Source organism: Pyrus communis, chromosome 12 (genome assembly GCF_041283825.1).
Source record: "Pyrus communis isolate YQ-2024b chromosome 12, ASM4128382v1, whole genome shotgun sequence".
Classification (NCBI taxonomy): Eukaryota; Viridiplantae; Streptophyta; class Magnoliopsida; order Rosales; family Rosaceae; genus Pyrus; species Pyrus communis.
In genome coordinates this window covers 13,239,905-13,256,980 of record NC_142576.1, presented here as the reverse complement: position 1 = coordinate 13,256,980, position 17,076 = coordinate 13,239,905, and the positions used below count along the sequence as shown (strand labels likewise).

Genomic DNA, 17,076 nt, shown 5'->3' with positions numbered 1-17,076 from the left:
AGGAATAAGCCTAACAAATCCAATATTAAACTCCTAATAGTGATTAAGCCAATCACTAAATCCTAAGTTCATAACATGAGCAATCCGAGTTGATGTAGCCAATCCTCTCACACCGATAACAAAAGTCTTGGAGACGTTCATACCGGAATTTCAATTCAAGAATCAATATTCCCGGACCGTAGAAGCCAACATCCAGTGACGAAGGTATTTTTTTGGTATCAACCAAGATCCTGACCCTTAGGAATCCCCGAGCATAAGTCATATCTTCAAACTCCATGAACTCGCCTACTTCCCTTGCCTTCGTGTTCAGATTTAAGGGGACACCCTTTGTTTGGTCCCATAAAGGGATCAAGTTTAGCTTCACTTCCTCCAAAGCTGTCATTGGGTCATCTTTTCACTGAAAAGTTATGGTTCATGACTGCCCAAGAATCTGGTTCTCCATCTTTTCATCCCTAAAAATGATGACGAAGGTGTTATCCTGGACCTAGTTGATTTTGACTTCCTCTGTTATCTAAGAAGTTCTTCTAGACAGTTAGTTTGGCCCCCAAATTGTCTGTTTGTATACACTCTGACACCTTACTTTCTCCAGTTGGTGGAGACTCTTGAAGCCTTATAAGATACAAACCCAAAGAATAGATCTTGCGTAAAAGCCAAGTTTGCATTGTAAACAGAGTGGAGAGTAGTTTGATTGACTTAAAATTGGGAGTAAAGGCCATTGTTGGACAATTAATGAAAATATGTTGGTGGGTGGTAACTCTTTCTGAATAAGCAACATCTCATGTTACTCCCACCATAAATGGCTCGAGAAACAGAGGACAAAAGGTCTCGTGAGGAAGAAACTAAGTGGAACGAGGAATAAACTTAGTTGGTCTGAGGATTTGTGGGTATTAACTAGGTGAGTGGAATGAGTGAAACAAGTAGGAAATAGGAATCGAAATAGACTCTCACGACAGAGATAAGTACTCTCAATTAGTGAGAAATTATATTGTTTTGATCTCTAAGCATTCGATAGTAAAAACTGCATGCAAAATGAAAAGAAAATGACGATTTCGGGTGTCTAGAGTAATTTCAATGGAGCAAGATTCTAATTAATTGTGTCAAGCCATATGCATTACAGTAAGAAGATGAGATACAACGATTTTGAAAATCAAATTGACATGGGAATGTTTTTAATGGATTTTAGGACAAACTTAACTACTAATTTTTATAATTTCCGTTTTTTTTTTTCTTTATTAAGGGCTTAAAATCCGTTATTGTTAGGATTTTAGTGGGCTTTCCTTGCCATGCCGTCGGTTTTAAAAGGAGGATTATTTCTTCTACTTAATTTAATTTTTGGTTTAATTCAAATTTTTTATATTTTTCATTAAAGCTTCTCAATTAAAACTAGTTTCAATTTAGTTAGTGAGACTTTTAAGATCATTTCATCTTTGTGGGACGATATCCGTGCTTATTTGCTATGTTATCATTCGATTTTTATTCTTACGAGTACTAAAATTTGAGCCTTAATGAGAATAATTTTGGTTTAATTTTCGCAACAAAGAGAAAAGACATGAGGAGTTTATTTTGTTTTTAGAATGACACTAATGTGTTTAATCAATTTCTCGAATGATATTGATTAATTAATCACTGCAGGGACTAAAATAATAACGGTAATGCTAGGGAGATTAAATTTATAGAATAAATGTTATAAACTAAAATAATAACGGTAATGCTAAGTTGATGATTGAATTATTGATTAGTGTACGTATTTATTATTAGTTACGCATAAAGTTCAATTGGTACGAAATGACTGTAGTGACCAAACAAGAAAGGCAGAGAAGAAAGTGAAGTGGAGGGCATGAGATGGAAAAGGAAGAGGAAAGTATGATAGCTGCGAGGTGTGATAAAAGCTGCCGGGTTGCAGTAATAAGCTCTCACTTTGTTACTCCTCCACTCCCCATGGCTGAGAAGGAGGCTGCTCTCGCCGCCGTTCCGTCAGATGCTCCTCTCTGTTTGGTTATAATTTTTTAGGACTGAAAAATGTTGAACTAAAGAATCTTATATCTGGTTCTTGTATGTTAATGATTTTACGCTACTCCTTTTTCGGGTTCTTCACCCCTTGATTTTTTTCTTTATTTTGAACAAGTCCTTGCTTTTAGGGACACTAGTCCCCAAGCTCCAACACACATTTTAATCATCCCCAAAGTTAGAGATGGATTAACTGGACTGTCTAATGTATTTGCTTGTACAGAATGAACTTTGTTTCTTTTTGTTTATGCGATTCCCGTCTCTTTCTCCCTATAGGCGATTACAGTAAGCAATAATGCTCCTTATTTAATTTCGGCTGTTATAAATGTACAGTATAAGCAAAGACTTCAGTGATCAGTGTCTTTGTTCTGCTGCAATCTTGTCCAGTTTGACGTCGCCTCTTTGCATGATTTTACGAATGAAGTGATATTCCTCGTCTCTGTGCTGCAACTCTTGTGGTTTGTTTGATCTTTGCATTGTAGCCCCTCCCCTAGTATTGTGATGTAGCACAACAGGAGAGCTTGCACATGCTATAACTCCTAAATCTTAGAAAGTGTTGAAAATGCTGATGGGTAGTGAATGCCCACAGTGTTTTGGTGGAGTTTTTCAATGCCCTCACAGATTGGTTTTTAACATTTGAATTGTTTATGACTACACGTACAAATTGTCAATTCCCATAACAGATTGAAAACTGACTTTGGGAATGCAGGATATCATATTGTCAAAAGTGTGTTGTAAATTTCAAATGTAGTAATACGAGTTACTCTATAAATAGAGCACTCAACTACAATCAAAAGATACAGAAAATATAATAAGAAGAGAACGAGAGAAAAGATCAGTAACATCATCTATTCCTCTGTCTTTTATTTGTTATCCTCTTGTGCTATAGTTTTAGTGTGACATTTTACATCTACCTCGCACCTACCATTAAAAAGGTTCTCTCTAACTTTGACCCATTTATAACACGTTATCAGCACGAGTCTCTAAATATAATTATTCTCTCATCTCTCTTCACCGAACGAAAGAAAGAAAAAATGTTTCCCCTAAGGTTTTTACTGTTCATCTTCTTCCTCTGCCTCAACTGCGCGGTATACCCTCGCGACGAACTGTTTGCCCCATGCCTGCTCTTAGTTCTCAATCTAACGGTTACATACATCTTTGATTACTTGTTTGGTGTAGAGATTGATTACTAACCCAGTATTTATTTATGTTAATTTTACTACAATCCAAGATGGTGCGGTATAATCGCCCATCTTGAACTGCAAATTTATTCTTACTGTGATCCAAGACGGTGCGGTATCATCGCCTATCTTGGACTGCAAATCTAATTTTAATGCAAATTTTAGGTGGAGCGGTATAATCGCCCACACTGCTCTGCGTATTTAATTTTCCTGCTACTTGAGTGGTGCGGAATACTCGCCCATTCTGTGTTACATTATTTCAATGAGAAAAGTACGATACAATCGCCCTCCTCATTCACCCTCAAAATCTCGAGCCAGAAGTTTCGAGTGCTTATCACTTTGGCCTGAAGATCAAAATGAAAAATTTGTAAGAACTAGAAGTTTTAACATCATATTCCTTCAGGAATACATATTATTGCAAGTTCTTACACATCTCATTTTCTTTCAGAAAAGAAAATGGCGAACTTGGCGAAGCTTGAATTTGCTGCCCTGGATATTACCGGGAAGAATTACCTGACCTGGGTACTAGATACCAAGATCCATCTGGAAGCAGGGAATCTTGGAGATACCATTAGGGAAGAGAGCAGCTCATCCTCTCAAGATCGGGCAAAGGCCATGATTTTCATTCGTCGCCATCTTGATAAGGCGCTAAAGAGCGAGTACTTAACAGTTGAAGATCCGTTAGCTCTCTGGAATGCCATGAGAAACAGATACAATCACCAGACAACGGTGACTCTTCCAAGGGCCCGCTATGAGTGGACTCATCTGAGGATTCAAGACTTCAAGTCAGTGGCAGAGTACAATTCTGCGTTGTTCAGAATTACCTCTCAGATGAAGCTCTGTGGGGATATTATTACTGAGGAACATATGTTGGAAAAGACTCTCAGCACATTTCATGCCTCCAACATGCTCCTGCAGTAGCAGTATAGAGCGCGAGGCTACACTGAGTACAACCAGCTGATATTTGTGCTTTTAGTAGCTGAACAGAACAATGAGCTCCTAATGAAAAACCATCATTCTCGACTTACTGGATCTGCATCATTCCCAGAAGTGAATGATGCTTCCCTCGAAGTGAACGCCACATCCTCTAGTGGTGATAATCATAAATGAGGACGTGGCCACAAGCGAGGTCGATGGAATAGGAAAGGCAAGAACCATGGAGTTCAGTTTCACAACCAGGTTTCGAGGTATAATTCAGGCCCGAGCTTCAAAAATGTGAATCGCCACAAAGGCAAAGCTCATATGAACAATGCTCCCAGGAACTCTGAAGGAGTCTGCCATAGGTGTGGTGGCAATGGGCATTGGGCACATACTTGTCGTACCCCAAAACATCTAGTGGATCTGTATCAAGCCTCCCTCAAGGAGAAGAGTGTCGAGACCAATTTTCTCGACCAGGCTAGACCAATGGATATACCTGATCCAGTGTTTGACTTATCAGGGCAGTTGAACACAACCCACCTAGATGTTCCAAACTTTATTATGGAAAGGGGAAATGAAGTATACCGGTCCGATTGAATCATTGATGTACTTTTATTATGCTGAACTTGTAGTATTTCAGATTCAATAAAAGTGGTATGTAAATTTCTTGTTATAACTTGCTTTTAACTCTGATTCTCTTACTCAGAGAGAATGGATAAAAACTGTGGTTATTCTCACAACATGAGAAATGGCGGAGATATTTGTCTTGCAGACAATGCAACCACACATACAATACTTCGTGATTGAAAGTATTTCTCAAGCTTAATACTTACAAGAATAAGGGTAACAACAATATCAGGACCTTCAGATGTAATTGAAGGTTCAGGGAAAACCCAGATTATGTTACCAAATAGAACAATATTGTCCATACAGAATGCATTGTATGCTACTCGATCTACTCGAAATTTGTTGAGTTTCAAAGACATACGTTTAAATAGATACCACATTGAAACAAAAAGTGCAGAAAATGTGGAGTATCTATGTATTACCTCCAATGATAGCCAGAAGCGTATATTGGAGAAGTTGCGTGGTTTGTCGAGTGGATTGTATTATACATACATAAAGACAATTGAATCACATACTGTCATGAACCAGAAGTTCATTGATTCCAAGGTTTACATGCTTTAGTATGACCGTCTAGGTCATCCAGGATCTACCATGATGCGTAGGATTATTACCAACTCTAATGGACATCCATTAGTGAGCAGACACATTTCTATCTCAAATAATAACCCTTGCGAAGCTTGTTCTCAAGGGAAGTTGGTAATTAGACCATCACAATTAAAGGTTGATGCTGAATCCCCATCATTTCTGCAAAGAATTCAAAGGGATATTTGTGGGCCTATTCAACCATCATGTGGACCATTTCGATATTTTATGGTTTTGGTTAATGCATCTACCCGATGGTCACATGTTTGTCTCTTGTCTACTCAGAATGTAGCCTTTGCGAGACTTCTTGCTTAAATAATTAAGTTACGAGCACAGTTCCCAAATTATCCCATTAAGTCAATCCGACTTGATAATGCTGGTGAATTTACGTCTCAAACCTTTGATGATTATTGCATGACATTGGGCAATGATGTTGCACACCCTGTTCCTCATGTCCATACTCAAAATGGTTTAGCAGAAGCATTGATCAAGCAGCTTCAGTTAATAGCTCGCACTCTGCTTATGAAAACCAAATTGCCAGTCTCTACATGGGGACATGCCATCTTACATGCTGCATCATTGGTTCGATTAAGACCTATAGCCAACCATCAATATTCTTCAGTACAACTCGTGTTTGGACATCAGCCAAACATTTCACATTTACGAGTTTTTGGTTGTGCTGTTTATGTGCCTATTGCACCGCCACAACGCACTAAAATGGGACCTTAGCGTAGACTGGGAATTTACGTGGGTTTTGATTCACCATCTATTATTAGATATTTGGAACCCCTAACAAGTGATATGTTTACAGCTCGTTTTGCTGATTGTCACTTTGATGAGACAGTCTTCCCGTCGTTAGCAAGAGAAAAGACCGTTCCAGAAGAACGGAAAGAGCTGACATGGGTTGTTCCCACCTTGTCTCATTTTGATCCTCGCAGCATTCAATGTGAAAATGAAGTGAGAAGGATCGTTCATCTTCAAAGCATTGCCAATCAAATGCCAGATGCATTTAATGATGCTATGAAAGTGACAAAATCACATATACCAGCTGCAAATGCACCTGCAAGAATTGATGTCCCTGTTGGACAAAATAAAGTGGCAGCGAATGATTCATCTGGTGCACGCCTGAAGCGTGGTAGACCCTCAGGTTCAAAAGATTCAGCCCCTCGAAAGAGAAAGTCGAAGGCACAACTGAATCCAAATGAAATCATTCAGGGAAAGAAAATGAATGATAAATCCATAATTCATGATTCTGGACTTCCAGAAAAAGAAAATGTCCTTGATGAGACACATGTCCCTGAAGAGACAGAAGTACATGAAAGCAAAGAAATCTCCATAAATTATGCATGTACAAATGAATTGTGGGATCAGAATGAAATAATCATCGATGATATGTTTGCATTCGCAGTAGCCACTAAAATCATCTTAAGTGATGATATTGAGCCCCACTCTGTTGATGAATGCAAACAGAGACAGGATTGGCCTAAGTGGAAAGATGCAATCCAAGTAGAATTAAATTCCTTGGAAAGGCGGAATGTTTTTGGACCAATTGTCCAAACCCCGCCTAGTGTAAACCCCGTGGGTTACAAATGGGTATTTACAAGGAAACGCAATGAGAAAAACGAGATCGCAAGATACAAAGCACGACTCGTTGCACAAGACTTTTCTCAAAGACCTGGAATTGATTATGAGGAGACATACTCTCCTGTAATGGACACAATTACGTTCCGTTACTTAATAAGTTTAGTGGTTTCAGAAAGACTTGACATGCGATTTATGGATGTCATCACCGCGTATCTATATGGAGAATTAGATACTGACATCTATATGAAAGTCCCAGAAGGACTTAAGTTGCCTAAAACAAGTAACAAACCACGAGGTATGCTTTCGATCAAATTAAGGCAATCATTGTATGGGCTGAAACAATCTGGACGAATGTGGTATAATCGTCTCAGTGAGTATTTGATTAAAAAAGGGTATATCAACAATGTCATTTGCCCTTGTGTGTTCATTAAGAAATCCAATTCTGGATTCGCTATAGTGGCAGTATACGTTGATGATATGAATCTAGTTGGAACTCCTGAAGAGCTCAATAAAACTGCTGAATATCTGAAAAGCGAATTTGAAATGAAAGACCTTGGAAAAACAAAATATTGTCTCGGCCTGCAGATCGAGCATTGTGCTAGTGGAATTTTGGTCCACCAATCAGCTTACATTGAAAAACTTCTGAAGCGATTTGGTATGGACAAGGCTTATCCACTCAGCACGCCAATGGTCGTTCGTTCTTTAGACATTAAGAAATATCCATTCCGTCCAAAAGAAGATGATGAACTGGTCCTTGGTCCACAAGTACCATATCTGAGTGCAGTAGGTGCTTTGTTGTATTTAGCACAATGTACTAGATCAGATATAGCTCTTTCAGTTAACTTGTTAGCAAGATGTTGGTTTTCTCTCTGATCCTCATAAAGCCCGCTCACAAACTGGATATGTGTTTAAGAATGGAGATACAGCAATCTCATGGCGCTCAACCAAGCAAACATTAGTTGTTATATCTTCAAATCATTCAGAAATACTTGCTTTACATGAAGCAAGTCGTGAATGTTCTTGGTTAAGATCAATGATCCATCATATCCAGAATTCATGTGGTCTAACTTCGAAGACAGACAATCCAACTGTCATCCATGAAGATAATGCAGCCTGTGTTGCCCAAATGAAGGAAGGATTCATCAAGGGCGATAAGACTAAACACATATCTCCAAAGTTTTTCAGTGCACATGAGCTTCAGAAGGCTAAAGTTATTGAAGTTAGACAAATCGGTTCAAATGAAAATCTGGCAGACTTGTTCACCAAATCTCTACCAAAGTGCACGTTTCAGAAGTTAGTGCAAAGCATCGGATTATGTCGACTTACCAAACAGCTAAATTTGGAGTATGCGGAATCAGGGGGAGATACATATCAGGGGGAGCATCCATGATACATGCTTATTGTACTCTTTTTCCTTCGATTAGGATTTTTCCCACTAGGTTTTTCCTATCAAGGTTTTAACGAGGCAACATAAGCATACTTGACACTATATCAACGATCCAGGAAAAGTTGTACTCTTTTTCCTTCGCTATGGTTTTTTCCCACTGGGTTTTTCCAAGCAAGGTTTTAACGAGAAAACTCATGTTTATATGTGGGCATCCAAGGGGGGGTGTTGAAAATGCTGATGGGTAATGAATGCCCACAGTGTTTTGGTGGAGTTTTTCAATGCCCTCACAGATTGGTTTTTAACATTTGAATTGTTTATGACTACACGTACAAATTGTCAATTCCCATAACAGATTGAAAACTGACTTTGGGAATGCAGGATATCATATTGTCAAAAGTGTGTTGTAAATTTCAAATGTAGTAATATGAGTTGCTCTATAAATAGAGCACTCGACTGCAATCAAAAGATACAGAAAATATAATAAGAAGAGAACGAGAGAAAAGATCAGTAGCATCATCTATTCCTCTATCTTTTATTTGTTATCCTCTTGTGCTATAGTTTTAGTGTGACATTTTACATCTACCTCGCACCTACCATTAAAAAGGTTATCTCTCTAACTTTGACCTATTTATAACAGAAACATTAATTTCTGGGAGCCAAACAACCTCATTTTGCCTTTGAAACTGAATAGTTTTTGGTCTCCTAGTGCAATAATACCCAAAAAATGACTAGGAATCCTTATTTGACCAGAATAGACTGTTGTAAAAGCTGTGGGAATTGAATGCCTACGTGGTTTAGTCAAAAGTGAAAAAATAAGGAGGACTAAAAATAGTGGTACTGTCAGATTTCATTGTTGTTGGATGGCATGGTTTTCAATATGCATTAATTTCCCTTGTAGACTTCTGCATGTAAATGGCTCTATATAAAGAGCATGCAGTGTATGATCAAACAACACACAAGATCAAGAGGGAAAGCAATAATACCTATTTCTCTCCCCTCTCTTTACCTGCATTATTTGTGTGATGCAGTTACGAAAATAAACAATGTGATACATTGCACCCATTCCAATTCTCTCTAGCAAAGGTTTTCTCTCTCTTACTTTTCCCTATTTATAACACGTTATCAACATAACTCTCTAACCAAGAGCAAAGCTACATAGAGCCAAGGAGGGGCGGCCGCCCCTCCACTCATCGGAAATCTCCATAGGCAGTAAGAACTATGCCCCTTTGCTCTTCTGAACTTTTTAGATTTCTGGGTTTGGTTGTGTAGCAGCGCTGCACTGGTGTGTTGATGGCTGCTATGTTTTATTTTTTGGAGAACGAAATTGGGAAAAAAAAAAAGTTGCAGAGTGGCAGAAGTTGTGAAGAAGATGAAGGTTTATCTATTTGATATTCGTACACCTACACGGCGTTGTTTGGCAAAAGAAATTGGATTTCCCTCTACTGATCTTTTCTTTACCCTTTTTCACTTGAAATTGATTGTACTTTTTTTTTTTTTGTCAAACGATAGATTTTTGTTAGATTAAATTAGAAGGAAAACTAATGAAAATGGCTTGAAAACTTTGAGTTTCAATGATAAGGACAAAATAAAGGGTAAAGTGAATAGTACCAGGATTGACTTTTTTAATATAAAAATGTGGTTTTTCGTTAAACTGAACAGTACCGGGAACTTTTCATTAAAGTTCCCTAGATTAGATGTTAGATTAGCCACCGACGAGATTCGAACTCTAGCTATCATGCAAAGGCTCAACACCTTTCCACTACTGTGGTTAAAGGTCATTTGCTTTAAATTGAGTGTGCTGACCCTTCTTTTTTTAACTCTTCTACCCCACTCGTTTGTTTACCCTTTTTTTCCCTTTTTCTCTTCTGACCCCACATTTTTTGTGGCTTGTTTACCCATTTATCTTTTTTTATTTATTTATTCTTGTAAGTTTTATTTTTCTCTTTTAAGACACCTATCATATTTATCTTAAACTCTCACATTTTATATAAATATAGTGTTTTTTTTTTTTGATTTGAGCGATAGCGTTAGTAAATTAGATGTTATATTAGCTATTGACGGGGTTCGAACCTACGACATCATGCAAGGGTACAACACATTTCCATCACTGTGGTAAAGGGCCACTTGCATATAAATATAGTGTTATTCTTATTAAAAAAAATACATAAATATCATTTAATACTTATTTGTACAACATATAACAAATTCATTTAAATCTGTCTAAGCTCCCGCCTAGATCACGCTTAGGCGTTAGGGCTCAACCCGCTGGCCGACTAGCGCCTAACACTTTTAAAATCTAATCATAGCCAATTTAAACTTCTTACAGTGGATTGATGTTATTGTTTATAACCGTTTCGATGAAGAGAGTGTTTTCTTTTATAAATTGTCAAAACTTTGCACTCTTCAATGTGAAAAGCTCGCTTCAGTTGAACTTGGACTCTTTTGAATTTCGCCCTCCTCTTGGAAAATTGTGGCTTCACTACTGTCTCTAACCATAATCAGTTTTCATTTCCTTTGCCGAAAAATGTTTCCCATAAAGATATTATTGTTCCTTTTCCTTTTTTGCCTCACCTGCTGTGTGTTTCCTCACTAAGAGCTACTAGCACCATGCCTTCTCCTATTCCGCAATTTAATAATTGATTATATTTCTTATTTCTTATTTGGTGTAACTTCTTATTACTAATCTTGTACTGCAATTTTAGATGATGTTGTATAATAGTTCATCTTGAACTGCATATTTAATTTTACTGCAATTTTTGATATAGTGGTATAATCGCCCATCCTAAGATGCATATGTAATTTTCTGCTACTTGAATGGTGTGGTATAATTGCCTATTCTACACTATATTATTTTAATGAGAGTGGTGCGGTACAATCGCTTTCCTCATTATTTTCTTTCTTTTTCATAGTAATACTCAATACTGATGTTAGTGCCTGTGTAGTGAGTACAACTAACTACTTAATTTTTTTTTCTTAATTAATGTCTAATTTATGTAAATTTCAAGCCTAAAGTTTGGAGTGCTAATCATTTTGGCCTGAAGATCAAAATGAAAAATTTGTAAGAACTAGAAGTTCTAACGCTATATTCCTTGAAAATCCATATTATTGCAAGTTTCCACATCTCATTTTTCTTTCAAAAAAAAAAATGGCGAACTTTGCAAAGGTTGATTTTGTTACCCTTGATATCATGGGAAAAACTACCTTACCTGGGTTATGGATACCATGATCCATTTGGAGGCAGGAAATCTTAGAGACAGAGGGAAATACTGCATCCTCTCAAGATCAAGCAAAAGTCATGATCTTTATTCGTCGCCACCTCAATGAAGGATTGAAAAATGAGTACCTAACAGTTGAAAACCCATTGGCTCTCTAGAATGCATTGAAGAATAGATATAATCACCAAAAAACGATGATTTTCCCAAGAGCTCGTTATGAGTGGACACACTTGAGAATTCAGGAATTTAAGACGGTTGCTAAGTATAACTCTACAATGTTCAGAATTAACTCCCAAATGAAACTTTGTGGGGATACTATCACTGAAGAATATATACTGGAAAAGACTTTTAGTATTTTTCAAGCCTTCAATATGCTCTTGCAACAACATTATAGAGAGCAAGACTTTACATAATACAAACAGCTGATATCATTGTTTCTTGTGGCTGAACAGAACAATGAGCTCTTGATGAAAAATCATCAGTCCCAACCAACTGGTCGGTGCCATTCCTAGATGTGAATGCTGCTTCCTTGAAGCAAACACCACCTCCTCTCATGGAATAATTACAAACGAGGACGTGGCTGCAAGCGAGGCTGATGGAATGAGAAGGGAAAAATCATGGTGTCTAGTTTTACAAACAGGGTTTACGGCATAATTCAAACTCAAGCTACAAAAATGTAAACCACCACAAGGGTAAATCTCATATGAATAACACTCCTAGAAATCATGAAGGAGTTTGCCATAGGTGTGATGGCAATGGGCACTAGGCGTGCACCTGCCGTACCCCGAAACATCTTGCGGCTCTGTACCAAGCCTCCATCAAAGAAAAAATGGTCAAAACCAATTTCATCGACCATGCTAATCCAATGGATATATTTGATCCAGTGTTCGATTTATTAGGTCAATTGAACTCAACTCATCTGGATATTTCAGACTTTGTTGCGGAAAGGTGAATAAAAGTATATCAATCCGCTTAAATCATTTTTATTTTTAATGTACTCTTAGTTCATTATCTGAACTTGTTGTTTAAAGTTTGTATTTCAATTCAATAAAAAGCGGCATTGCAATTTTCTTTTATTATGAATAAATCGTTTTTAACTCTGATTATTGTACTCATAAAGAATGGATAAAAACTATGGTTGTTCTCAAAACAAGAACAATCGCAGAGATATTTGTTCCAAACAGCGCAACCACGCATACAATACTTTGAAATTGAAAATATTTCACAAACTAGCTTACAAAGGTAAAGGTAACAACAATATCAGGCCAATCGGATGTAATTGAAAGCTCAAGAAAAGCCCAGGTCATGATACCAAATGGGACAATATTGTCCATACAAAATGCGTTGTACGCTACTCGATCTACAAGAAATTTGTTGAGTTGATATACAAGTTTTAAACTACAAGTTCAGATAATTAAAAGAAAAGTACATTAAACATGAAAATGATTTAATCAGGTTTGAATTATGCCTTGGACCCTAGTTGTAAAACTGAACACCATGGTTCTTACCCTTCCCATTCCATCAACCTCGCTTGTGGCCACATCCTCGTTTGTAATTATTGCCACGTAAGGAGGTGGTGTTTGCTTTAAGTGAAGCATCATTCACTTCTAGGAATGACGATGACCCAGTTGATCCGAACTAATGATTTTTCATCAAGAGTTCATTGTTTTGTTAAACCACAAGAAGCATTAATATTAGTTGGTTGTACTCTGTAAAGCCTTGCTCTCTATACTGCTATTGCAGAAGCACATTAGAGGCATGAAAAGTACTATAAGTCTTTTCCAACGTATCTTCCTCAGATATAGTCTCCCACAAAGTTTCATTTGGAAATAATTCTAAACACTACAGAGTTATACTCAATAACCATCTTAAAATCCTAGATTCTCAAGTGTGTCCAATCATAACGAGCTCTTGAGAGAATCACCATTTTCTGGTGCTTATATCTATTCTTCAATGCATTCTAGAGAGCCAGTGGGTCTTCAACCGTTAGGTATTCACTCTTTAATCCTTCGCGACAAATAAAGATCATGGTTTTCGCCTGATCTTGAAAGGAGCAGTGTTTCCTTGATGGTGTCTCCAAGATTTCCTACCACCAGATGGATCTTGGCATCCACAACCCATGTAAGGTAGTTTTCCCATGATATCAAGGGCACCAAAATCAAGCTTTGCCAAGTTCACCATTTTTTTTCTTTTTTTTTTTTTTTTTTTTTTTTGAAGAAAAATGAGATGTGTTAAAACTTCTGGTTCTTACAAATTTTTCATTTTTGATCTTCGGGTCAAAATAATTAGCTCGAAACTTCAGACTCGAGATTTATATAATTTAGACGATAAGTCAAAAATTATTAGGTAGTTAGTAATACTCTCTACACAGGCACTGCCATCAATATTGAGTACTACTACTAGAAAGAAAGAAAATTAAAGACCGCACCACTCTCATTTAAATAATAGTGTATAACGAGCGATTATACCACACCATTCAAGCATCAAGAAATTAATTACGCAGTTTAGGATGAGCAATTATACCGCACCATAAAAATTGCAGTAAAATTAAGTATGCAATTCTAAATGCGCAATTATACCCCTCCATCTAAAATTGCAGTACAGATTAGTAATTAGGAGCTACACCAAATAAAAAATAAAAAATAAAAAATATATAAGTAATTATTAAATTGAGGACTATGAGAAGGCATTGTGCTAGCAACTCTTGCCGAGGAAACATAAAGCAGGTGAGACAAAGAAGAAAGAGGAACAATAATTTCTTTATTGGAAACATTTTTAGGCGAAAGAAATGAAAATTGGTTAGACAGTCGTGCTGATAACATGTTATAAATAAGAAGGAGAGAGAGAGAGAGAGAGAGAGAGAGAGAGAGAGAGAGAGAGAGAGAGAGAGAGAGAGAGAGAGAGAGAGAACCTTTGCTAGAGATAGAAGTGGAACGGGTGCAATGTATCACACTGTTTATTTCACAACTGTATCACACAAAGGGTTGCAGGTAGAGAGGGAAGAGATATTGGTACTATTACTTTCACTCTTGTTTTTGTGTTGTTTGATCATACACTGCATGCTTGAGCCATTTACGTGCAGAAGTCTACAAGGGAAATTAATGTACTTTGAATAACATGCCATTCAACAACAACAAAAAATCTGACAATACTACTATTTTTAGTCTTTCTTCGTTTTCACTTTTGGCTAAACCATGTGGGCATTCAATTCCCACAGCTTTTACAACAGTATGTCAATTGTGATAACGTAAAATTCCTTTTCTTGCGATTATAATCATCGTATCAGAGCTTCGTCCCATGGAGATTGTTGACCATTTCACTATGAGTGCGAAATCACATAAACTTTGATTTCTTTCATCATGCATTGCCCTCCAATATTCAAGATAAACCATAGCTATGACTTTTACTCATTTATAGTCTAGTGCAAAAGCATGACATACATACGGCTTCCTGTGGGCTACCTGCCCAAGCATAGGGAACCTTCCTTAGGTATTTCTATTCTTATTGTGTCTTTAAGCACTGGTCCTTGAAAATGGGATTTCTGTGAACGATAACAGATCTTTCTTGATTCATGCATAGAGAATTTGACCAAAAATTATGATTGGATGACGATTGTGATAGGTTTAATATTCTTTTCTTATGATCTTGCTGGAGTTTATCCCAAGGACATAGCTAGACCTTTACTATGAGGGGTAAATTCTTTCACTGTGCAGTTGTCAACGCTCGACGTAGGCCTTTCTATACGAGTTGTTGATACACTAAAAGATATTGATCCGGTGATATAAAAAGATTCAAAGACAGTGAATGTAAGGCTCCGAAGCAAATGATAAAAAAACATCGTGTAAGCTGCCTCACACTTAATCATGTGGTGCATTGTACTTGTAGAATAGTTTGAACTATGCCCCCCTCACTATTCATATAGTTCTTGCAATATTATGGTGTTTGTATGTGAGTGATTGTTTTTATAAAATAATATCTTGTAATGATTTTAGCAGTAATATGTTCCTCAAACGAAAAGGGAAAACGACAGAATATGATAGAAACTTTTACTGCAGTAAGCTGCTTGCAGCATCACTCCCTCTCCAGTCAGTGTATGCTTTATCTGTATAAAGTTATTTACGGGCGGGAAACACCATTAGCAAGGTTTAAATTTACTGAAAACATAAGCTTACCTGAAATGTTGTGTGAAATGGGATGTTTTGTGGCCATCTATCAACGTTTCTTTTCGGAGTTCCCTTTTACAAGAAGAAGTAATTTTTGTATGAACGTATGCTCGTTTAGCCTTGTAATTTGTTGGTTGATAATCGACTTATTGGTGGAATTTAACGTTTTATTGGTTCTTTTTTGTTTTCCAGGCAGAGGAGAGACACACTGAGATTCTTGGTCAGCTTCTGTACGCTGCCAAGCTGATTGCCACGCAGGAGGGTCTTGATGACGGCTTCAGGATTGTGATTAACGATGGGCCAAACGGATGTGCGTGTTCTTTCTTTCTCTATATACTTGGGATTGATGACATACCATTAAGTACTATACCTTCTAACTGTTGGTGTTTTACTTGATGTATCTTTATAAACATAATATAGAGGGATGTCTTCCTGCAGGTCAATTGGTTTATCACCTTCACATCCATCTTCTTGGAGGGCGGCAAATGAACTGGGCTAATTCCTACTGCGTAAGTGTGTTTAGATTGCTAATGAGAGGATTCTGTGTTTGTGAAGATTATACTGACATGGGTAACTAGTAGTTTCTTATGGTACTGGAGATCTGGAACCTGTTGAAAGACCTTCTCTCTTAATAAAACTATTGAACTGGAAGAAAATAAGCTGGTTTCTTACATAAGTTGCATTTGGTATCTTCTTAAGAACATGCATGCCAAGGAAAATAGAAATACACACAGTTGTCCTGCCTAAATTTATCGGAGAAATATTACATACCGGATTAAGCCTCAAAAAAATGTCATTTAGTACTACAGTCTAATGGTTTTCCTCTTCACTTGTAAGTAAGATGTCTTTGGTTCAGTTCTCACTAAAGGCGAATTTGAACCACATTATTGCTAGCCCATTTTGAGCCTAAGTCCACCCCCTCTCCTACAATATCTTTTGCTCAAGAAAAAGAAAAAAAAAATACTAACGATTTTATGTACCCTGTATGGGTTAGGATTTGGAGACATTCTTTTTGCAAATGTTTTCACACTCCTGGTTAGCTCTGGCATTAATTTACGTCTAATGGTTGTTCATTAAATATAAGTGGCGGATTATCCTGGTGGATAAGAACTTCCTTTAATTCACTGTGTCCAAAGTTCTAACCCTCCCTCTCCCTATAGTTTAAGATGAATTTAATCTAGATTATCTATAGTCTGTAAAAAAAAAAAGACGGTTGTTTGTTAAAACGATTGTTTCCATTCTCAATCCCCTTGTTATTATCAGCAGACGAAGGACACATTTGGAAGTCGAATTCTGTATCAAGTTTATTAATGACAAAAGTCGTCAATTAATTTGTTTCAAAATCATATGCAACTCCAAACTTTAGAATGCCTGAAAATTTTTGAAAAGTATTAAAGTCATTAATCACACCA

General features: G+C 37.1%; 1 protein-coding gene and 1 pseudogene across 1 annotated transcript; both read left to right on the top strand.

Annotated features, from left to right (window-relative positions):
* Positions 1–1,842: 1,842 nt before the first annotated feature.
* Positions 1,843–16,242, top strand: LOC137744415 (14 kDa zinc-binding protein-like). The gene is made up of 4 exons (XM_068484232.2): positions 1,843–1,994; positions 2,070–2,214; positions 15,857–15,974; positions 16,103–16,242. Exons 1-4 carry the CDS (start codon positions 1,843–1,845, stop codon positions 16,240–16,242), a joined length of 555 nt encoding a protein of 184 aa, XP_068340333.2.
* On the top strand, positions 3,602–4,703 carry LOC137736111 (uncharacterized; annotated as a pseudogene).
* Positions 16,243–17,076: the final 834 nt, after the last annotated feature.

What these genes read in the sequence shown, in the direction of transcription:
- LOC137744415 (XM_068484232.2), top strand. Translation starts at nt 1,843, where the DNA reads ATGGAAAAGGAAGAGGAAAGTATGATAGCTGCGAGGTGTGATAAAAGC. An exon ending in TCAGATGCTCCTCTCTGTTT is followed by an intron (nt 1,995 to 2,069) that starts GGTTATAATTTT and finishes TTAATGATTTTA; the next exon opens with CGCTACTCCTTTTTCGGGTT. An exon ending in TAACGATGGGCCAAACGGAT is followed by an intron (nt 15,975 to 16,102) that starts GTGCGTGTTCTT and finishes GTCTTCCTGCAG; the next exon opens with GTCAATTGGTTTATCACCTT.